The sequence below is a fragment of the Nilaparvata lugens genome, chromosome 6 (genome assembly GCF_014356525.2).
Source record: "Nilaparvata lugens isolate BPH chromosome 6, ASM1435652v1, whole genome shotgun sequence".
Classification (NCBI taxonomy): Eukaryota; Metazoa; Arthropoda; class Insecta; order Hemiptera; family Delphacidae; genus Nilaparvata; species Nilaparvata lugens.
In genome coordinates, this window is record NC_052509.1 from 45689496 (window position 1) to 45715112 (window position 25617).

Here is a 25617-nt window from a genome sequence, read left to right on the forward strand (position 1 = left end):
AGACATCCCATCAATAGTTGATTTCTTCCCAGACTCGCACTAGCATTTCAGGTAAAACTTGCTCAACAGCAGCGCAAATCCTTGCTCTAAGTTCAGGTAGAGTGGCTGGCAAACGTGATACGTACACCATATATTTTATGAAACCCCACAAGAAAAAATCCAGCGGTGTTAGATCTGGGGAACGAGGGGGCCATGCAATTGGCGCATTACGGTCAATCCACTGATTTGGAAAACAGTCATTAAGAAAATCCTAGACATCAGTCAGATCTTGTGGGCCTGGTTAAATTGTAGGCCTACTAGGAGGATCTTTAGTGTACTTGGTACGAAAATTATGCTCAACTGTTGTCGCAGACTTTGATTCTTCAAACCAAAACACAGCTAGCACGCTCGGGTCCAGTGAAGGCAGCCATCTTTGACGTAACTGCCGCTAGCAATTGTGCGGCGCGACCAGGCACTAGCGGGCAACGCAAGTCAAAACTTGGAGTGTTTTCCTCTAAAACAACACCAAAACCAGCTGTGTGCCTTGTTTAATAAGACTTATATGAATTTTCAAAGTTGTAAAGTCCTTTTTGGATCACCCGGTATATGGCTTCATTAGTAAAAGTATGACTCAGAAAACATAATGAATGTTCAAATGTATTGATTAACAAATTCGTGTATTTTTACACGAAAATTGTAAATTGTGTATTTTTGTCACAATTAACAAATGTACTTGACAACAACTGTGAATACTTACCGTCCCCAGGAAATAGACATAAATTTTTCAATATATTTCACATGAATATTAGGAGTATTGGCAAGAACTTTGATGAACTAATTTTATTTTTGAGTGATCTACGTTTTCAAAACATCAATCACAGACCATTTCTCGACTGCTCTACACATGCACATGAAAGATAATAATAATAAAAATAATAATATTAAAAGCTTAAAAAAGAGTATTCACGTAATTGATTATGATATTCTCTTAAAAAGACTTGAAGTAGAAGACTGGGGATTCTTGTATTCAGATAACGTCATCGATGTTGACCTATTGACGGAATTATTCGTTGAGAGAATTCAATGTCTAATAGAAGGAGCAACTAAAACCAGAAATGTTACACACAGGAACCGAGCATTAAAACCATGGATCACATCCGGTCTCATTAAATCAATTAATGTTAGGGATAGAATGAAATCGCAAACTATAAAGGAGCCGTATAATATAACACTAAAAAACAGATTCAGGGAATACAGAAACAGATTAAAAGAATTAATAAATATCACCAAAACAAACTATTATAGAAATAAACTAGATGAATACAAGAATGACAGTAAGAATTTGTGGAAAGTTATGAAAGAGATCATAGGAAATGACTCTAGTGAAATAAACGATGTTAAAATAGAGCCTGACAAACTAAATAAGTTTTTTTCAGAAGTTGGTAAAGAATATGCATGTAAGATTCCAACTGTGTTCACAAATCTTAATGAATTATACAAAGCCCCTTTACCGTCAATATGTCAATCTCTATTCCTCAGACCTGTCACAGTGGAGGAAATAAGAAATATTATTAAAACATTGAAGAATTCAGCAAGTCCTGGGATGGACCAAATCCGTAATGTTTTAATAAAAAGAATATCCTGTTGGATCGAAACCCCTTTATGCTATATTATAAACAAATGCTTTCAAACTGGTAAATTTCCAAAATGTTTCAAGATAGCCAGAGTCAAGCCTCTATTTAAATCCGGTAACCGCAAACTTCCTGAAAACTATAGACCCATAAGTTTGATTAGCAACCTGGCTAAAATAATGGAGAAAACTATAAAGATTAGACTAATGGATTTTATTGATAAGCATGATATAATTGATAAAGATCAATACGGGTTCCAAAGCAACAAAAATACTGAGGATGCCCTGGCCAATTTTGCAAATGAAGTATCTGATAGTATGTCCTCTGATAAAAATAAGTGCCTTGCCATATTCATTGACCTTGCTAAGGCCTTTGATACTATTCCCCATAATAACTTACTCAATAAATTAAAAAGCTACGGGATTAGAGGTCTCTCATTTGAATTAATCAAAAGTTACCTAAATGATCGATCACAACTGATTTCTGAGAATGACCATTATACATCAGATATTGTAGAGCTGAATGATTTCGGATTGCCGCAAGGTACCGTCTTATCACCGATTCTATTCCTACTCTATATGAACGATATATTCAAAGTAAAAATTGAAGATTCAAGAATAATTTCCTTTGCTGATGACACAGCCTTAATAATTAAAGATAAGTCATGGACCCAAACGTCTTTAAAAGCAGAAAAAGTTATGTCAAATATTAAAAAGTGGCTTGATCTGAATACATTGAGTATGAATACTACTAAGACTAAATATGTTGCTTTTTCTCCCACTGTGATTGGACAACCACCAGAGGAAATTGTACTTAAAATACACACGAATTGTGAATCGGAGACGTGGGGAGAATGTGCTTGCCCGAAACTAAAACAGGAAAAAGTGGTCAAGTATTTGGGGATTATGGTAGACTGTCATCTCAAGTGGGACATGCATATAGAATTCATTTGTAAAAGGCTAAAATTTATATCTTATATATTTTACAAAATCCGTAAATTATTAAATATACAGGAGTTAAAACTAATTTATCATGGATACGTTCAGTCAATTCTGCAATATGCGTTAGGAGTATGGGGGGGAACTTATGATTACATAATAAATAGGATTTTTGTGATTCAAAAAATGATAATAAAGACTATTCTGAATAGACCAAGAATTCATCCAAGCAGGGACACATTTGATGAATTCAAGGTAATGACCATACGCCAACTATATATTAAAAAAATTCTCTACTACATAAGAAAAAATAAAGATAAATTTACAATAAGGAATAATCTAGCCACATATAATTTCAGGTTAAATTTTCATAATTTATTCAACATAAATCACACCAACCTAACAATATTACGTCGACAATTAAATTATTTAAGCACAAAATTAATTAATTTAATCCCAAATGGTATGCAATTTTTAACTGAGGATAGACATGGGGCACAGATAAATAAATGGATAATTGAGACATTTTTCTTTACTCTCGATAATATTTTATAATATACATTTTTTTTTCAACCTTATTTTTTGTTTACTTACGTGATTCTAAAATTTTGCCATATTTATTTTTATTTATAATAATAAAATAATATTTGATATAATAATATTGAACTGATGCTCACGCCCAGCGGACAGGATTTTCCTTGCTGGGTTGTTGCCTTAATGAATAGATTTTGATTTAAATATATTTAATTTATAATTTTTGTTTTGATTGTAAGCTATGTTTTATTTTTATTTCTATGAATTTCTTGAATAAATTTTTGTAAATTGTATTGATGGCAAATAAAAAGAATTGAATTGAAAGAATTGAATTGATAACTTTGACACTGTAATCTCTTTTTGTGATGAATTTTTCGTTTTTCAACTACTCATTGAGTGTTGAAAATGGACCCTGTCCGAAAGCACTCCACACGTGTTGAAAGAACGTACTAATTCCTCACAAAAATAGACTGTAGTGTCAAAAATTATCAATATATTTGGAAATTTAAATACGCTATTTGCAATTTGTCATGGAAGATCAAACTGGAGATTACCATAATAAATTCTTTACGAATGTATCTTGTTCCTCAAATATCGCGGATACTCTGGAAAATTTGAAATTTTACTCTGGAAAACCAGGAATTACTCATGATTTTTACTTTCCTTGCCCTATTACCATAGGTAAGGAAAGTATTGCTTTCCGAAAAAAATTAAGGTACCCCAATTTCTATACGTTTCAAGGTCCCCTGAGTCCAAAAAAGTGGTTTTTGGGTATTGGTCTGTATGAGTGTATGTGCGTCTGTGTACACGATATCTCATCTCCCAATTAACGGAATTACTTGAAATTTGGAACTTAAGGTCCTTCCCCAATAAGGATCCGACACGAACGATTTCGAACAAATCCAATTCAAGATGGCGCCTAAAATAGCGAAAAGGTTGTCAAAAACAGGGTTTTTCGCGATTTTCTCGAAAACGGCTCCAACGATTTAGATTACATTTATACCTAAAATAGTCATTGATAAGCTCTATCAACTGCCACAAGTCCCATATCTGTAAAAATTTCAGGAGCTCCGCCCCATCAATGCAAAGTGTGATTTTAGATTCCCAATTATCAGGATTCAGATACAATTTAAACAAAAAAAAAAATCAAGTGGAAAAGATTAAGCATGAAAATATCTACAAATAATGTTCAGTCAGTAACATTTTCACCTAAAATTGAAAATAAGCTCGAAATTCGAGAAAATGTGTTATTCAATAATGAAAACTGTTGGCAACTGTTGATTCTATTAAATCATTCACTATGAAGAAATAGCAGACTTCGTGTGTCTCCAGCGTTATTGTCCTGTCATCAGCTGGCAGATCTTAGAATAGTAGACTTGAGATGCGCGTGTACACTAGCGTCAGGTGATAAATTTTCATAACGACAAGGAAAGTTGTGTGAGCGCCACACCAGATTTTTTATTTTATAATGGGTGGCCACCCTGAAACATATTTTAGTCCAATGCAAACAGTTGTAGCGTGGAATTATATTGAGCCATAATATGTTTATATGAGTGAAAAATGACAGTGCCAAACACCACTACTTTATGCGGCCTTAGGCTGCAACACTAAGACCCGGCTGCACAAAAGCCGGTTAAATTTTAACCATGATTATTCCACGAAAACCAATCAGAAAAGGCGCTTTTGAAAAGACGGCGTCTCTGATTGGTTCTTGTGGAATTAATCATGGTTAGAATTAAACCGGCTTTTGTGCAACCGGCACTAAGGGTCAAAACTCAGTGGAGCGGCGCAGGTAGCTGAGTGTTGAAAATATAATGCATGTATCCATATATATTAATTTTGATTCTCAATCTTCTTAAAATTCAAAATTTCTTGTTTCAAGTGTTTGGTGAGAAAATTAGTCAAAATTTATAGAGTGGAGAAATTTTCATGAATCGAAATTCGAGGGAACAGGAGGTGCCTGTTGATTCTCCACCAAATTATTTTAAATAATAATTTTGTATCATTGAATCAATAAGAAAATTTATATATTACCGCTTTACTCTATCTTCGCTGCTCCACTATGTATTGACACATTTGAATACCTTTGCTTCTCTACTATCCTAAGTTTTGATCGTAAGCCAGATATGGTAAAAATCTTAACAATTGCCGAACAGCAATATAGCGTTTTGTAGATACAGTCTAATGTAGTGCTAGAAGCATATTATGTCGTTTGAATTTAGATAATATAATGCTTGTATTATGGAAGTTTTCCTTCTTTACTCACGTCATGTCATTGATAAACTAAACAAAAACTAAGAGGTCTCGCATTCCCTGGTTTCCAGTCTGTGTTTAAAATTTCTATCGGTCTCGATTTGATAGTAGACGACCTTCAACAATTATTTTTCTGAGTATGAAGCATTGATAGATCATTACAAATTGATTTGAAGCCGTGTCCACAGTCCACACTGAACAAAAATGTTCGACAAACAATGTTTGCCCGTGGCCAGTGTGGACGCGTCACCAAACAAAATATTTGTAAGTGGGAAGAACAGGTTTTATGTTTACAGCTGTCAAGTCTGAAAATGTTTAGAAAAACAGTAATTTTTGTTTGACAAACAATGATTGTCCAAACTTTTTAAAATGTTTGTCCCTGAGCTTCTCAACAAACATGTCTGCCATGTATGTTCAATGTGGACACGGCTTAAGATGGAATTTGTTAGAGGCGTTCTAGCAGCGCAGGCTTCTGCGCAGCGATAAGCAGAAAGCTCTTCACGCAGTCAAGCAAGCTTATAGCTGCGCTGCTGGAACGCCTCATAAGGAATTGCACCTTTAAAACAGCTCATTGGACATTTCAAAAATCAAGATTGCAATTTACTTTTTCAAAGGTACGATAAATTAACACTTTTGAGTAAAGAAGATAAAAATGTTCTATCACTAATTTAGTCAGTTTGAAACAATCATTTTCTAACAGAATATCAAAAATTTGATTTGGGAGTTTTCGCTATGGGGAGCTTTTGAACCAGCGGTATCAATTTCAACACAACAGAATATTCTGCATAATTAGGACAAAAAGCTTTCCTTGGAAGAAAAATAATTATGACGGGTGGAGAAATAATTATGCTCCTTTATTGATGTTTCCCATTTCTGCTCACCCTAGCATAATTATTTTGAATACCTATGTGCAATGTGCAGGACTTTAAAATAAGAATGTTTTAGCACTAATCCTACGTCGGTATGCGCAAGGCTTGAATGATGAATTGAAAGCCACATAAGCTGAGTATGGACACAGCTTACAATACGGGTTTTTGGTGGGGTTGTAATCAATGTTGCTTACAATAATGACATTCTCACAAGCCTGGTTCTAATTTAAAAGCTGCAGTTAGTAAAATAATGGTGATTCAAAAATAGTTGGCATCCAACTAATCGCGTTCCTATTTTTTATATTAACGAGGCCCTTGAAAAAAAATTATTGGAAATGCAACTTTGTTACTTACTGCGGATCTAGAAAATATACCGGTTGTAATTTTTTATAAAAGTAAGATCTTGATCACAAGCGGGTTGGATAGAAAGAATGGGGTATTTGCTTCCTCTTCCTGATTCAATACAAAACATAGAGAAAAGATATTAAGTAATGCAACAAAGATCGTTGGATAGTTTCCATTTGCACCAGGCCTAACGAATTAATAAAAAAAATCTTGTACTACAGTATCGTTGTAATATTGAAAAGACATTATATTTTACTATATCTTACATCAGTGGAGATAAATTAAATCATCGACAATCCTAATTAACAACTTTATTTTGCCATTTATAATTTCTACATTGCTAGAGCTGCAGCAACAAACAATTTATACTGTTAATACTCATTAATTATATTTCAAATTATTCATCCTATAATTATTACATAACTATCAATCAATAACACAGCATTGTACAAAATAATTTTAAAATCAAAATTTTGTTATTGTTGCTTTTTATCAACAAACTGAGAACCAACTAGCACTCATTCATTCATTCGCACAACCACCCTCACACACACTCATACTAGTCAAAAAAGCAAATACAATGTAATATGATTAGAACACTCAAGTGAGAATAGAGAGATGTTGTTTTATTGAAGTGCTTTATTTACAAGGACTTAGTTTAGTTCGCTGTTCAAATGTATTCCCGCAAACAGAAAATGTGATGCAAAGCTTTATAAGTTGACTATTCAATAATATTATAATAATAGTCATAACAGAAAGTTTGAAGTAAATTCTTGAGAGGTAAGTAGATTTGCCAAAAAACACGAAAATGCAACGAATGACAATGCACTTAGAATAGAGAACAATCCTAATGTATTATAGATTATTATTTATGATTTGCATTTCAGTCTATGGTAAAATAACTCAATAAATTGGTTTCCTTTCTTTCATGTCACTACTCTATTAACCAGCATAAAAGTTCGATTCATTCCAAAGCAGCTCAGACATAATTGTGATCCCTATAAACAATACGTACGTGGATTCGAAATTATTAAAATTCCAGTGAGACAGTTGGCAAAATTATTTAAATTCAAAGTTCAAGGTAAATAAATCGAAATCTAGGAAATGACGTGATAGTGCATATTGGGACAGCTTCAAATAATTCAAATAATACAGTACAATAATTATAAAGTCAAAGCAAACGACAAACACCTAAGAATCAAATGCAAATATGAAGGCATAAAAGATGGATTATATCCATTATTCAAGCACCGGAAAAATGTATTTACATATCTGGATGTTTCAATCCCATATATGACTTTGTAAAATGCTTGTTATTACTTTCAATCAATAACTGAAACTGATTAATGAGAACAATTTTATTGAACAAGCAAGTTATATAATTCTATTAAATTGTATCTTACATGAAACTTTTCTACATTGATTAATATAGCTTTCATTAGAATTTGTGGATCAAGTGAAATAATATTAAATTAGTACAATAGAGCAATCGTTCAAAAACAATCACTTGTAAATTTGTTTGAAACAAAACAATGAATTTTCAAAAGCTAGCAAACATTAAAAAGTTTAAATTTGTTTGAAACAAAACAATGAATTTTCAAGAGCTAGCAAACATTAGAAAGTTTAAATATGAGAAACTGACATTTTAACAAATTGAAGTAAACAATTAGACACGTTCAACAATCTTCCATAATAGATACGAATGTAAATTCCAATTAAATGCAGTAACTGATCATTATTAATTTGATACAATAATTTTAAAAATAAAATCAATTCGGTTGCATTACATAGCCACTAATTTATTCACTCATTGATTTCGAAACTCGATTGGACCTAAATTATTACGATGGGTTCACACTAAAATTTAATAAAGGTTAAAACTATGTAGCAGGATTAAAAATGAATCAAGCCACATACAATACAAAACAGATTTTATTTTAATACCAGCGTGTAATTACAGATAAGAAAAATTCAACACTTTAAAACGTGTATTTAACAATGGCGGAAACAGCGATCTTTTATCATGCCGTTCACCATTTAATAGATAGTAATAGAAAAATGAGAAATTAATTTTCAATGAGTTGAATTTTACAATGACGGAGTGATTAGTTATCAAACTGTAAATGAGTATTATCCGTTAAAGTTCTCAACTTTTTTCATTATTTACAACGAGTTGTACAAAGACAGATAAGTGATTATTATAAATTGATGAGTAATCAATAAATTATTCAATCGAATATATAAATTAGATCGGCCGCCAATTTGAAATTTTCAATTTTCTTAATTTGTAATTACAAGCTATTTACAATAACTTTGTCAATAATGCAACATGGCCGTGCGGCATTTACAATACTCTGCGCTGCGCTGCGCATTAATATCATGAACAACCTTGACTAATTTGAAAGGAGCGTATCTGCCAGACTGCATTTGTCTTCTGGGCAAGCGCTAAAAATTAGTTTGTCAAACAGAACAGAGAAAACATAATTGAAACATACGTATACACATAAATCAAAGCCCCCTTTTTCAAAACACCAAACCTGGGAAGTTATATTAATATATTTCTAATCAACTGTAACCATTTTCTCTCATTATATCGAAGAGTAAGATAATATCATCAACATATCTTAAAGCCTCTCTCAAGAGACAATAATGTATCATTATGTATCATTTTAATAGCATGATTAGTGGTGAAAGGTCTGTTTCGAAAGGGGAGTAGATAGAGAGAAGATGAGAGAAAGAGTGATGCGGGGGGTGAGCGGGGGGAAGGAGCAAAGGAGGGGTGAGGGAATGTCTACTAATATGATGTATGGACAATTTGGAAAGGACAGGACAATGATGTAGGACGTTATGAGCATGCGTTCAGAGCATGTACTTGCCCAGCCAAATACCTATCAGAGCCATTCCTATTGCTGTTCCTAGAAATAGTATCATGAAACCCTGGTTGGATGTGATGGAGTTTGGCGCCGAGCTTTTCTGCAGACCTCCGCCGCCGCCACCGCCGCTGTGCGCCGACTGCTGCAGTTTGCGTCGCAACACTTCCACCTCCTCCTAAACAAACAACACACCATTATAAACCTTACAACAATTTGTCGAGTTCCGTCATTGAGAAGGGACCTCATTACACAGGCATGTACACCGTGTCCCACGAAAAGGTTTACACGTTTATTACGAGCATATTCATGCACCGAACTTTTTCATATTTTACACAGTTTACAAAGTAGATTCTTAATATAAGCTCCCTAACCTTCGTAGAAACAAAATGGCGGCCTATTTAAAATTTTACCAATTCATTCAATTTTCAATAAGCCGCCATTTTGTTTCTACGAAGGTTAGGAAGTTGAAATTTTCTGAGAATATGTTTAGAACCTACTTTGTAAACTGTGTAAAATTTAAAAAAGATCGGTGCATGAATGGGCACGTAATCGTGTAAACCTCTTCGTGGGACACGGTGTATATGATATTAATATTAGCATACTGTATTTAGCCACATAGATATTTGATAAACGTTTGTCAACGTTCATCAAACATTTGATTCCTCATTAGAACCGTGTAAAAACTAACAAAAATGTGATGACTATTAACGTGCAAATATCTATTATCTGAAATATGATCATTAATCTTCAAAACATAACCTTTGGGTTAACCTTTTAAATATAACACTGGGATGTACCAAAACTCATTTTTATTGGTGTTATATTCGAGGGTTGAATGGGCTGGTAAATATTATACTGTTTAATGGACCCCTAAATAATATGAATAATTGTAAATAATATAATAACCCAGCATAATCTTCACTGATATTCGGCATTTTGTTTTGGAGTAGTAGGTAATGACGAAAGCACAGACATTTGAACTGGATGTGGAATAAGAAGAGCTGTCTCTCCTCACTTCGTCAATAATTTACAAACAAAATGTAAAAAAAAAACTTGTCAATTTTGTTCAACTATAGTTAAAAACTATTTCATCGATCTTTATATAATAATTAAATAGTATTGACAATCACTGTGAACGTTATACTTGACCAAATTATAGGCGATTTTTATCAAAACAATAGTTGCCAGCGTCGTAAGTCAAAATTAATGAATTACAATCACATCATGCTGGTTGAAGACGCTAATAGCATCAACTATGTAGATTTGAACTAAAAATGGAACATTACGCGAGCTATTTCAAGTTCTAGTTATCCTCACCTTTAGTTTCAAGTTTTCGTAACGTAAGCTGCTTTCCTCTTCTCTGAGGTATTTGACTTCTTTCGCTGCTTTAGCTAGTTCACCGCTATCTGGACTTCCACTTTGCTGAAAAAAACAATGAAAGTTGAACATTAAAACGAGTAAATTTTATTTATCTCTTCAATGCTCGAAGTCAGTAGTGGAAATTCTTACAGTGAATATATCTTTGAATACAAAGTATGAATAATGTAGTGAATAGCTTTAAGTGCATCTTATAATTTTGAGTAGAATGTCTTCTTAAAATTTTGTTACCTCAATCATATCAAGCTTCTTTCCAATTCATTACCTTTTCCTCTTTAGAAGAAGTGATATAGCATTCATAAAATAAATACTATGCAAGTAAATTATATGTTATGAAAGAGTGTTAAGTTAATCATAAATAAAATTGAATACAACAATTTATTAGGCGGAGTTAAGGTTCAATCTCTTAACCTTAAAAAAGATTAGATTAGATGCTTTATTTATGCAGATTACAATATAATGGCTTATACACTCTTATATAATATGATAACTCACAATAAAGCAAGGCTTTATATTAATTTACAAACTATTAACTGATATTATTGATAAGCAAAATTGAATTTCAAATAAATATTAGAGATATACTTGATAAACATTTGAAAAATCTAGTTTAGAACTAGTAGAGACTAGACGTTTTAGAACTAGTGAAACACGAGGAATTAACGAAAAGTAAAGAAAATTAAATCATAACTCTGAAATGTAAGTGTTCACTAACTGGATTCTTGTCGAATGGAAATAAATCCCAATGATTTACAAAGTAAATTATGAATGTTTACTACCTGTTCAAGTGAGAAATAAATCAGGGTTAGAACTCACCGATTCTCCAATCCTTCTCATTTCTTCATTGGATGAGTCTACTTTGTCGTTGGAAGCTTGAGATGGCGCAGAAGTGGGCGCATCTCCATCCACTGGCATTTCGAACACACACTTCAATTTTGAATCCATTAAATTTTCTGAGTCCACCTCTTTCCACTGAAAACGTTGAAAAAAAAACAATACTTGAACTAAAACAATGAAAACTTGAAAAAACAATATTTGAAACGTCTACCCAATACAATCAGAATGATGGAATAGTAGTTTATGTGAGTTCGAGTTTGCTGTATTCTTGCTGTGAAGTGAATGTCGGAGGATTGCGGTGTCTTAATCTGGTTTGTGATAGGGATAATCAACGCTACAATTTACTTTGTGTTTATCGTTGTCACGGAGTTGACCTGGCTAGCTTTATCGATGGGTTGGGGGATAGATATCAAGAAAATAATATCAATCATAATAATAACAATATTGATAATCATCATCATCAACTTAATAATAATAGAGTTATCCAGTTGATTGTTGGCGACATCAACTGCAATATTCTCGGCGACCAAATTAATAACATTAGCAGTAGGTACCTTGACACATTATATGAAGCTGGTTTCGTTTGCTGTATTGACGTACCAACTAGAGTAACAGCCAATTCATCATCTTGCATTGACCATTTATTTGTTAAACATCATGATACTAATTCCCTTTTCCCGTCAGTATTGAAGTATGATATCACAGACCATTATCCAATAGGTATAATTATAAAACAATATAATAAATAGGCCGGAAATTCGTTCAAATTATGACTTCAGAGAACAAACCTTGCAATATTTTCAAATCTTCTATCTGAACAGCCATGGGGGAGGTCATTACCTCGGATGACCCAAACACAAGTTCAACTAAATTTATTGAATTAATTCAAAGTGTGTATCAGCGTTCCGCCTCGTCCCATCCGAGGAGGAGTGCTGATAAAAGACTGAAGCCCTGGATCACTTTAAGCCTTGTCAGGGCAATTAGAAAAAGAAATAATTTACACAGAGTAATTAGAAGACAGCCGTTTAATGTGCAACTGATCAATTATTACACCGAGTATCGCCGTGTATTAAGCCGACTTCTTAAAACAACTAAAAAAGCTTACTATAAACAGAAAATATTTGAATCAACTAACAACCCTAAACAATTTTGGAAAACAATTAATGAAATATCTGGTTCAAATAACAATAAAACTCCTTTTCCAGTACAAAATTTCTTAAGCTCATGCTCCAGTGATAACCATACATTAAATTCCTCACTAGATATTGCCAATGACTTCAATAAATTTTTTGCTAACATAGGAGCTGATCTAGCTCAAAAAATAAGACAAAATAATGCCAATATCAGAACAATTCCATTTACACCACCTGACTCTGAATCCAGATTTATTCTTAGAGAGGTTTCAGAACAGGACGTTCGCCAATGTGTGATGGGAATTCAGGGAGGCTCTGCCCCTGGCTGTGATGATATTCCCGCTAACTTGATAAAAAATAATATTGATATTCTTCTCACCCCGCTCTGCCACATCATAAATTGTAGTTTCAGAACCGGAATTTTCCCTGATTTGTTTAAGCTTGCCAAAGTAATCCCTCTCCACAAGTCAGGTAGTAAAGTTGACCTTAATAATTACCGTCCTATATCATTACTTAGTATTTTCTCAAAAGTTATTGAAAAATGTTTTAAAAAACAATTAAATAATTACATAAAAACTAACAACCTACTCACTGAGTTTCAATTCGGCTTCAGGGACGATTGCAACTCAGAAAACTGTTTTTATCGCTTAAGCGACTTTTTGAGGGTGGGTATTAATAATAATAAATACATTCTTCTTCTATTTGTTGACCTCACCAAGGCTTTTGATTCTATAGACCGCTCCATCTTGATGAGAAAACTGTATAAATATGGTATTGCTGGGATAGCTCATTCATGGATCAATAGCTACTTGTCTGAGCGTAAACAGATTGTGAGTATCAACAATACATACAGTAATGTTCAGGGAATAGACTATGGAGTAGTCCAGGGTAGTACCCTTGGTCCGGTTCTATTTCTCCTGTACATTAATGACATAATTGAAAGCAATATTATGGGGAAAATTTTGTTATTTGCTGACGACACTGCTGTGTATTTTGAGGGGGATAGCTGGAGAGAAGTGTACAGGACCGCAAATAGTGGTGTAGTGAGACTGAAAAAGTGGTTTGATAGCAATATCCTTAGTATGAATATTAGTAAAACCAAAGTCATGCCTATTTTTCTTCACAAAAAACGTGCCCCACCTCCCCAGTTGGATCTTAAACTTCACATGTGTGGTCGTGAGTGGGATGTTGAATGTGACTGCAGGTCAATTGAGTCTGTAAATGAAATAAAATATCTGGGTATCATTTTTGATAATAGACTGAGTTGGATGCAGCACATAGCCTACTTGAAAAATAAGTTGAGAAAGTTGATCTTCGTTTTCTCTAAATTACATGGTATCCTCAATGTTAAAGAATTAAGAATGGTATATTTTTCATTTGCTCAGTCTATCATGACATACTGTATTATTGCATGGGGCGGTGCATGTGATGTATACATTAAAGAATTATCTATAACTCAGAAAGCAATTATCAAGGCTAGACTAGGTCTGGAAAGGACTTATTCATCAGATCTCTTGTTCAATTTTTTCAATGTTCTCACTATAAAAAAACTTTTCATCAAATCTGTTATGACCTATGCATTTAAAAATAACATCAACACAATTACCTGACCCGCGGCTCATATCTCCATCATTCTGGTGTTTCACGTAATATGAGATCTGTCTGCGACAGAAATGTGACATATCTGGTTCACGTAATTCTGCGGAATGCACCTTTGTTTGTTAGTCAGCCGGGGGAATGCTCAATATACCAATACAAAAGAGTATTGCGGGGGTGGTTATCTGCCTTAAATAACGACGAATGTGATCTGATTTTGAGATCTGCGTACGTCTAGCCCCGCTGCGCGCAAACGCGGTTGGTTAAACTCCAGGCTTACGCTTCAAATTATTCTACTGTAGACCTATATTCTATACAAATTTTATTCCTCTATATATTTATTATTTTGAGCTTCCAATTTTCATCTTCTCTACCTCCATCAGTAATCAACCAATGAATTTAAATGCATTTAACAGCCATTTTAGAATGTTGGTGTGTGTGTATGTGTGTGGTGTGTGTGTATGTGTGTGGTGTGTGTGTGCTGTCTTCCCCCTCCCTGTATGTGTGAGTTGTATGTGTGTAGTTGTGCTACAATATTTCTATGATTGAATAATAATTTCTATTATCTAACATATCATAATTCAATTTACTTCTTTATTTAAGTTATTCTTTTCATTTCAATACAATGTACCTAGCCAAATCTAATTTCCAGGAATTTCTCTCAAGTTATAATAATTTAAATAATGTAATTACGAACTCAAACAACTCACAAACAGACCAGCGTGTCCATGTGAGTGTTGTTTCAATTATATCTTTTTATATATTGTTTATACTGTAAATGCTGGAAACAAATAAATTTGATTTGATTTGACTTGGATAACTCATAAAACACACTTGCCAAACACCAATAAAAATGGGGTGTGGTACACCCCAGTATTATATTTAAATATAATACCAATAAAAATGGGGTGAGGTACACCCCAGTGTTATATTTAAAGGTTGATGTTGAAAGAGATTTCTATTACTGAACTTGCGAGTGTAAACACATTATGTACTGTTCACTTAATTTAATCTAAATTCAGTTATATTGAGCAAATACTAGTGAACAATATACTCAGGGCCGCCCAAAGGGCAGGGCGACCGGGTCGGTCACCCCGGACGCCGCGGCTTGGGGGGCGCAACGTTCGTGTAATGATTACCGCCCCGACATTATCTGTTCAAGTACCTTTATTTCACCTTCACCTTAAAAGTCTTGTACCATTTTCTTATCAATCCATTTCTATGTATAACTCATTACTTATAATGTGAAGTGTAAATTGTAGCAGTAATAGAAACTTGACGTTCACTGCCTGAACTTTGGTAAATACAGTCACTCTACGCATAGCATAGGACTTTTTCCAGTCATTGAGTGAGCCTGTGTGCGCCCACTGCCCCTGAAACCTGCAAGTCTTCATTGGTCGCTGGTTACAATTTTTTTCAATTTAGGAATATCAACGGAAATTTAAAATTAAATAGGTTTTAGCCTGCAGAATACAAGGTTAGAAAAGACTATGAGATAAGTCAAGCTGGGACAGATGGTTTAAATATGGAGCTGTTCAAGCATGGGGGACTCTTCTTCAAACTTCGCTTCCTCCATTTGATAAATATGTGCTGGAGACAATTGAGCATCCCAGAAGTTTGCAAAGTGGCTACTGTCAAATCTCTTTTCAAGAAGGGAGATATAGTCCAGTCACTATATACATTGGTGCTTGCTATTTATATTGTACCGTAGTTCTGATTTTTTAATATATATTTCGGATACATGAGAAAAACTCAGAACCAATTTCTTCAAGCAAAATTTCCTTGTGCTAGATACAGAGTGGCCCAAAAACCTCGTATTTCCAGTTTTCAGCTATTTCTGCCAAATCCAGTAATCGGACGGAAAAATTTGCTCTAGCCTTTGTTTCAGATTATAAAATTCTGAAAAAATGAAATCATTCAGAACTCTCTATCTTCAATAAGTACTGAGTTATGATTTTTCAAAAATGAGTAGAATTTAAAGAAAAATTCAATTCTGATGAATTTTAGTTTTTGATCAATAATATCTTCAGATTGTTACCATTTAGTTAGATGTATAATTCAAAGTCCCTCTGGGCGTATTTTTGTGCCTACAATCTAATATCAGATAGAGCGCTCTATCTCATATAGATTTTCAGTTACAACTGACAACAATGCTCCTTGTATTAAGAAAAATACCTAATCCTCGGCTTCAACCATCCGTCCGATTACTGGATTTGGCAGAAATAGCTAAAAACTGTAAAATGAACTGTAAATACGAGGTTTTTGGGCCACTCTGTATCTAGCACAAAGAAAATTTTGCATGAAGAAATTTGTTCTGGACTTCTCTCATGTATCCAAATAATATATTTGGAAGATTACATTGGTACATTTTCGGTAAGAACACTCATTCTCTTGTGGTACAAGTGTAAATAATTGTATTGTAACCATTACATTTATTCAACTAAATGGGTTATATTTCAAAAATTAGTAAATAAAATGAATTCACTTTCAAGTTGAGAAAACAGTTCAGTAAATCATGCCACTCTGGAACGAAAATAAAGAATTTGGAAATTGGCATTTACGATAATACAATTTATCTTTAAAAAAGAAGATAAATTAATAGGAAAATGAAATTCGTAAACCGCAGTTTACCTACCAGAGTTTCCAGATTAACTCTCGAGTCTTGAACAATCATAGTTTGCACCATGAATTTGTGTTTGTTCTTTTCATTTGGATCGAATTCGAATGGTTGTAGAGATACTGCGTAGGAAAAAGAAAATATTCTTTTAGAAACAAGTTACAGTTTTCATAGCTGTACAAAATCAATCTAACAATACAAAACTAATTTCAATACTTATTTTTATGCACTTTAGCCACTGCTGATAGAGTACATAGTAAGGATTCCGATAAGGCCCTCTTGAGCAGGAAACCTATGCTAAGAACTAAGGGGAGTCGGAAGGGCCTATACCACCAATGTTAAATTGGCCAACTTCAATGTACCTTTTTGAGATTTCCACTGGAGGTAGACTCACAATTTTTTCTTTAAATGGAAGAATGGATCTTTATCTTCAATCTGGTGGAAGGAATTTACTCTACAATCATTTTTTCTCTAAATATATTTTTTGAGAAAAATGTATTTTTCCAATTATTTCGATGTATTTATCATCAATATCTCTGTCAATATTGAAAATATGATAAATCGCCTCCATCACTTTTAAGAGTAATGCCTATTGTACAAGTCTGCAAAATTTCAAAGCTCTATCTTCAACATACGTCTCAAAAAAAGAACATTTATATGGAAAATATAGTTTTTCAAGAATCGAATGCAACTTTTCTAAAAAAAATGTATTCAGAGAAAAAATTATTTTAGGGTAAACTCCTTCCATCAGATTGAAGATAAAGATGCATTCTTTCATTAAAAGAAAAAATTGTGAGTCTATCTCTTATGGGAAATCTCAAAAAGGTACATTGAAGTTGGCCAGTTTAACATTGGTGGTATAGGCCCTTCCGACTCCCCTTAAGAAACAATGACAAACGTTACAATGAGAAGGTTAGGTAGGGTATTGGAAAACGAGTATTCATGTACTATCAGTTTTCCTTATTTGCAGAAATTTTGGTTGCAACAAAATGTAGTATTTTTTATTATATTTGAAGTGATGATAAAAGTAAGTTATGAATATCTGCTTCTATAAAAACATGAATCTTTAAAAAGAATCTTCTTCTGATCAGATCAAACAGAAAAAATCATTCATGATTCCAGCTCTCTCAATCACAATAACTTTGATAGATAAATTGGGATATCTATTTGTGACATGAAAATAGCTCATCAGTAGGCTGGCTATAGCATTGGTTTTAGATTATCAACTTGAATCATGGAATAGGCCTACCACTCAAAACTGACATGTATCGAGTAAAACTCTTCTACTTTGGCAAATATTTCTATTGTTCTCTTAAAATAATTCATGTTAAATTAATTAGCTTTATACAAACCAGACTAAATTAGGAATCTTATTTGAGGACACAATCCTAGATCTTGATGTATTATAATAATATCATACATGTTATTTTTTCGCAAGTTTTGCAACTTGAAGTCGCTTCTCTCATCATCCCCTCCGCCATCGCTCCCTCTCGCTAACCTCTGCATTCCATCTCTTTTCGAACATTGGCCATCCTTATTTTCCTTGACCTACCCCGCTTTTGATGCTGGTTTGGAGTCAATTCAAAGACTCTCAATGATATTCATGTAAAATTAATTATCTTTATATGAAGCAAAAGACATTTTGAATCTCAATTAAAGACACAATCTTAGATTTCAATGAATTAGAAAATTCATTATTCCGAATATTATACAACATAATATTAGATTACTAAACCATTATCCCAGGGTTTCAAGTTTTAAATTATGACGACAAATAATACTGAATTGAACTCACCTGCGATTGGTATGAGAGATTTGGGTTCTACCACTCCGGCATTTGGTCTGACACAATACCTTTTTGGAGCAGTGGTTTTGATCTTGAAAACCACTGGGGTGGTGGTTGGGTTTGATAATTTGATATACGATGTCACCGGCTGAGTAAATGGACCTGTAAGCATTTCAGTGTTTTCATAAAAAATATAAAAACTTTGTTGATGTAGGCTACGGTTGAGTATAATGGACAAAATCCTACAGAACAATAATGAATTACTGTACCAAAGAATACCATTATATTTTGCAATAATGTAAATTATGCTAGTAACAATTATGTTCGCCTTAACATATTAAAAAAAATCAAAGGATTTTCTTTTTGAAAAGTTGAATTCGATTCTTTGGCAAGTGCAGACCAAAGATATTTTCTAGTGAGAGTTTTGCTCACATGCGCACATAAGATCTGGCTTGAGCCTGGGTGACGGGAAGGATGATAGTGAGATATAGGTGGACCAATTTCCCACTTAAATTAGCTATTTTTACAAACATTGTATTTTGTCGAGAGGCTCTTCAAGTGATTATCTGTCCAGGGGATATGAGTATCAACTTATCTTAGCAATTTATTATTAATCAGTACCACGATCCTAAATCAAAACGAGGCATAGCACTGTACCATAACATGAAACGTTGATATGTTGGGACCACATACCAAGTACATTAGTATTTTACAAGTCGAAAGAAACAATAAATTATAAAGATGGAAGATTTTTTTATTAGAAATTGCAGTTAACCAACTGCTGGAATATTATTACTGTAAGTTATAATAATTATTACAAAATATCAAATGAAAGCTATATTTTTGTTCTGTTTCATTCTTCAAATTTCCTTCTGCTATTTTTACAATAAATGCTTCGGTCAATATTTGCAATAGCAAATATCTTTTTAGTTCTTACTTCAAAGTCCTTAGTTCTATATAGCTTTCATTGGATATTTATAATAATTATTGTACAGTAATAAATTTTAGTAGGAACACCTAAGGTAATTCTCACCAATACAATTCAAAATGTATACTATCAAGATATCATCAAAAGAATTATTTATAAACGTTTGCACACAACAGACACATTTACTGCGTAGCTCAAAATCAGCGGTAATAATTATTCCATTCCACTATAGACGAGACTTTTCAGACTGTACGTTAGGCCTACAACTACAGTACACCGAACTGAGCATTTTTTACTTCAACTACGAAGCATTGTTAGTATCATAGCAGTTAGAAAATTAACAACATTGAGTAGAGAACAATACAAAAATAGGCGAGTCTCTTTCTATTAATCATCATTTCCATTTTAGAATTCATAATTACTATTAATTCATTCCAACTAAATGTTTTCTTCTGTACCGTATCTATTACAATGAGATTTTATTCTATTGATTCTAATTCAGATTAATTGTACTTGCCATAAAAAACAAAATTTCAAATCACTAAATTTATAAACCAAATCCTGATATTGGAATAACACATAAATTCAACTGAGAAATAAATTAATTAAAACTCATGGATATATTTTCAAAGTATGAATGTTTCTCTCAGTATCTGTAGTAGAATATTATTGAGCTATGAGGAACAACCACTATAAAGTATAAAATTAGTTTGGAAGTTATGCATTAATAAAATTAACATTGGATAAAAATGATCGATAAAACGAATTTATTCAAGGTTGACGAATTGAAGGTCCAGCTAAACCCACGTGTGAAACAGAAATAAACAATATAAAAAATCTTAATAGCAGTGGTAGGCCTAACAAGTTAGTATAAGAAATGGCAGATAGTGTTAAGGCAAGGCTAATGTTAATAAACTGCACCTGAAATACTCTATAAAGCTTAGATGCACCAACCAGAATCACCGGCGTTGATTGTTAACAAAATTTCATGTACAAATACATATACATGTACAATACTCGATTAACCCTTGTGTAGTCGCGTGGGGTGTTCAAGACACCCCAGTGTTGTAAATTTCATTCAATTTCGATGTGGTGGTTGGCTAGTTCTAGCTCTTTGTCTCAATACCTACAAACTAGATATTGATTAGTGGAACTAACCAGTTTTTATATTTTGTTGATTTGTTGGGTTATACAGCTATGTCAAACTTGGCGAGGGTAACCGCAACACCCCAGGAGAGTACCTACGTATCTAAATAGTGGTAATATACACATAAAACATGGATGTACAGCAAATATAGTGAATAATTCTTTCATTATTCTCATCTTATTTGTGGAAGTAACATTTGATTAATTTTTACCCTTCTGAAATCTATATTGAAAAGAGAGAATTTTATTAATTTAGTGCCAGAATCTTAATAGATTGCATATATAAATATTAACAATAATATCATTTTTCTTGGCCCCTTGAACAGAATTTGAATAGCATCTCATTCATAATAGTGTTATAAGCTCAGTAAACATGTAAATGATGTAATAAAACTGAAATAAAGCGGATTTTTGGTATTCTAACATAATTTTCATAGGAAATATAAAAAGGATGCTCATTTTCAAGGGATTTGTTAACCCTTTCTCTATATTTTCTTACCAAATCAAACAGAGTCTTTTACCTTAATTTTTCTAAGATAATGGTGGAATATAACAGTAAAAAATATAATTGATTTACAAAATAGTTGGTATTTTAAATAAATACATTTTTGAGGAAATAGGTGCAAATGTGTTTCAAACACCCTACGTGACTAGCTATGTCACAAAAGGCTACTCGAATACTTGAGAGTTAACGGATTAGAATAGAAATAAAAAAAAACTTATACTATATAATATAGTATTACTATACTAATAATATATTTATAATTATTACTTAATAATAATAAACCTTGATTATTACAAACAACAATTGAGCAAAAAGAAGCTATATTTAAAAATGATAAGCTTATAGACATAGTTACAAAAACACTATCAATTTCACATAAATAATTAATTTAGTCAACATCTTTCATGAGATCATCGGCTAATGAACTTAATAACTTACTGTAGCATTTATCAATCTAGCGTGAGTTTGTTCTGTATCTCCAAATTATACATGACAGAAAAACTTTCCCTTCAAATTTTCAGATTGGTGGACAATTAAGATAGGTCATATATAAGGGCCAAGCCACATGAAACGTTTTCAAGCATTATTGCTCTAGCGGAAAACTAGGAAGCTCTCTGAATCACGCTGATTGGGTTGCATTAAAGGGCAGGTCACACCGAGCTCGCGTCCGCGGCGGTAGCGAAGTCAAAAAACTCGCCTTCCATGTTATTAAGTTGTGCAGGTCACACCGAGCTCGCTACCGCGGAGGTAGTACCTCGGCGGTAGTTTCACTTCGCGAGCCAGGCGAACTTCTGAAACGTCTCCTAGTAGAGTACCGCTAGCGGTAGTGAGCTCGGTCTGACGTGGCCAATCTAATAACATGGAAAGCGAACTCCAGAACTTCGCCATCGGTAGCGCATGCGCAGAATACCGAGACTCATACGTGACAATGAGTCATTTGCATGCCTACAGCGACGCAACATTTTGTGTTGCAGTCGGAATTGAGCTATTGTCATTTGCATTGTCTTCCGTTGTTGCATTGTCATTTTCGTTGTTCATCATTTTATTTAAATTATTTAATTATATTTCTTTAATCTTCATCTATTCTTAATCAACTATTGCTTCAATGGAAAACCTAATTGAAGAAGTGAGGAAACGACCCATAATATGGAATTTCAGAAACGACAATTATAAAGAGGCGAAGTACAGCACTCTGATTGCCGGCCTTCCCCCACTTCTAGAGAACCAGCCTCATCAAAACAAGAACAAAACCAAACTACCGCTGGCGGACGTTTTTTGGTGTGAACTGCTTCCAGAAAAACTACCTCCGCGGGAGCGAGCTCGCTACCGCTAGCAGACGTTGGTGTGACCACCGCTTAAGAAATCAGCTGATAATCAGTAAATAGGAGAGATTCCTGCCCTGCCGCAACTTGCCTGAAAATCGCTTTATGTGGTCTGACCCTAAGATATACAAAATATCGTAGCTATTCAACGCAATACGATAGAATATTAAAACCAGCTCAGATTCACTATGATAATTTTAACCAAGATGAGTAAATGTGCAATTCTTTAGCGACGACTACAATTCTAGCCGCGCTACGACTGTATTAAAAATTGTAGTCTATTACTCTATAGTCTACATTATATTGATATAGAATCTACAAATAAAAGCTCCTGCGCGGCTAAAATCGTAGTTGTTATTAAGAAATTGCACATCAACAAGAATAATTGCAACAGCTTAATGGTTAATGGTAAATAAAATAATATTATATCAACTCAATAAGCAATAATCCTTAATGCCTATTATTCAACATAACCTGACTAATTCAGATTGATAAAAAAAATTAACAAAGAAAAACTAATAAACATAATACGGTATTCTGAAAAACATAGAGAAATTGTTTGATGAGCTACTGATGAATTTAGTGAAAAAGAAAATAATTATGATGATTGGAAATTATTTGATAAGGACACACCTAACCATATTTCAATGAATCCGCATTTGGCATACTATTACAAGATCAGAAATTTTCGTTTCTGATGAAAATCAAGATTTGATCATATTGTTGTTTGCAAAATCAAGAAATTGATTCATTCGCATGAGATCATAGGCTATATTCACGAGCCATACAATCTCATTAGACTTTAGCACGGTATTGAATCTAGGTAAGTTAACGTCTTCACGACTTGACCAAGAATTAATTATACCAATATAAAAGTCCCTCTTTATTAAATGATTAAAAAACTGAAAATTAACTAAATTGAAAAATGAAATTGTGTCCAAATAGAATAGCAAATAGGATTAACGAATAAATGATTGGGTCTTCAAGGCAAAAATGAACAATCATCGTTCATGTACACGGGTTCACAGCATTGACTGGGAAAGGTTGGAGAAGACATTACCTCTGAATTTGAGTTCATTCTGTGGATCTATGATAAGAACTTGTTCTTGTTTATTCGCCATAGTTTTGAACAATATACGATTTGTAAATCAAAACACCGAACAAAAGCACGAACGAACCACACATAAATTGTAGTCCCGGGAAGGCCTTCACTTCACACTCAGCTTCAATCTTCAATTCAGTGCTATCTCAATATACGCATGCGTCATAGAACTCCACTGCTGTTAAATTGTGACGTCATGATTACCAATATCTTCGTGTTATTTCTGCAGATTTTTTGACAATTTCTTATAAAAGATTGATCAAGAACTTATATATTATTCACCGTTTTTCTGGAGAAGTTATTATTTTTCCATTGTTTCAGATGATAATATATTCCAGGATGGTTGCATTTGTTTTTGTATTGTAAACATCTCAGCGCAGTATTACTGTACAAAGCAAAAATGATCAATTATACGTTTATGACGTAGATTTTTAATATATTTTTGAAATAATTTTATATGCAGAGCTACAGGCATTTTCTCTCCATCTACTTTCAACTCGTCTTTACTATTTAGTTGTTACTGTTAGTATTGAGTTATTGATAAAAACAACTTCCCACATCAGTTTTTATTTTCAATCGGTTAATTATAAATTGAATTCAAAAATAATGAAAAGTAAGATATAAAGTTTAACGTCCCTCTGAAAGTTGTATTACTGTTATTATATTCCATAATTGAAATTTGTCAACATTTTCAATCGATAATAATGAAAGGTCAATGTGCGCGGTGCAAGGTGTTGTCGCGTTTCATATTTCACATTTGATTACTCATCTATTGTTTCCTCTAACTTCATTATAAATGAAGATTCGGTTTTCGGTTTTGAAACCAGCACCCTTCAAAACTACCTGCATAATTCAGATTACCGAAAAAAGTGAGTTTCGGTGACTTCTATATATTTTTATATTGCTCAAGGTCTTACATTATTACTAAGCTAGTGTCTTTGCACCTACTTTCATTATATTTGCACCGAAATACTGAAATTGCCCAAACATGGAAACAATGGATGTAAATTGTAAAAACTTACTCTAGCTGGCGCAGCTCCTCGTTTTGTTACTCAAATATATATAATATATATTTGATACTTGAATTCTTTGTCCTTGACCGGGAGAACCAGATCAGGGGGTCACCCCTCAAACTCTTGGATGGCGGCTGTTCATGTTAGAGTATAGGGGCTCATCCACTAGTTCTGCCAATGAGTATAATAGCCGTTGTATTAGGCGTTCTTTCAATATGTTGATACTGATCTGATATTGCAAACTGCCAGAATGGAAACTAGACTTGAGTATGATTGAGAAACTATTCAGATGTCACCAATCGTTTTATTGATTTTGACCTGGTTACACTGTAGCTACTTAAATTTAAATCATGATTAATTCCAAAATAACCAATCAGAGAAGGTTTTTTAAATATGGCTTCTCTGATCAGTTTTTGTGAAATTAATCAGCATCAAAATTTAACTAGCTTTTGTAAAACCGAAAAATAATGTCCTGAAAGTGATCAAGAATTGATTCAGCTGCATAAAAAGCTATTTGCTATGAGCACATAGGTAGAGGGGATAGGTGGATTTCAAAAATGTTGGAAGCAACCATGGCAGAAGTTTCACTTCTATAGTTTGTCATTTGTCAATAAGGCTACAATTGAGCAATTCATCAGGGAGATTATTCAATTTTCTTCCGTCTGTGACCAGTGTATATACTGGATAGACATTGTCAATTTATATAACACAAAAGTTCAAATATTTACAGTTACCTCAAGATGGTCGATCAAAGAGACTGACAAAGTTTGCAGTCTCCTCCTCATTCAAGGAATAGAGATCAACAGGGAGTTTCAGGTCAGGTTTGTAAGGCT

The 25617-nt window shown here is 33.4% G+C and overlaps 1 protein-coding gene across 1 annotated transcript; it reads right to left on the reverse strand.

The window, feature by feature from the left end:
• Positions 1-6845: 6845 nt before the first annotated feature.
• LOC111050515 (vesicle-associated membrane protein-associated protein B) lies at positions 6846-23926 on the reverse strand. The gene is made up of 6 exons (XM_039430894.1): positions 23730-23926; positions 18778-18930; positions 17001-17104; positions 11616-11771; positions 10740-10844; positions 6846-9597 (listed from the first exon to the last, which is right to left on the reverse strand). Exons 1-6 carry the CDS (start codon positions 23788-23790, stop codon positions 9409-9411), a joined length of 768 nt encoding a protein of 255 aa, XP_039286828.1. The 5' UTR covers positions 23791-23926; the 3' UTR covers positions 6846-9408.
• Between the last annotated feature and the right edge of the window lie 1691 nt (positions 23927-25617).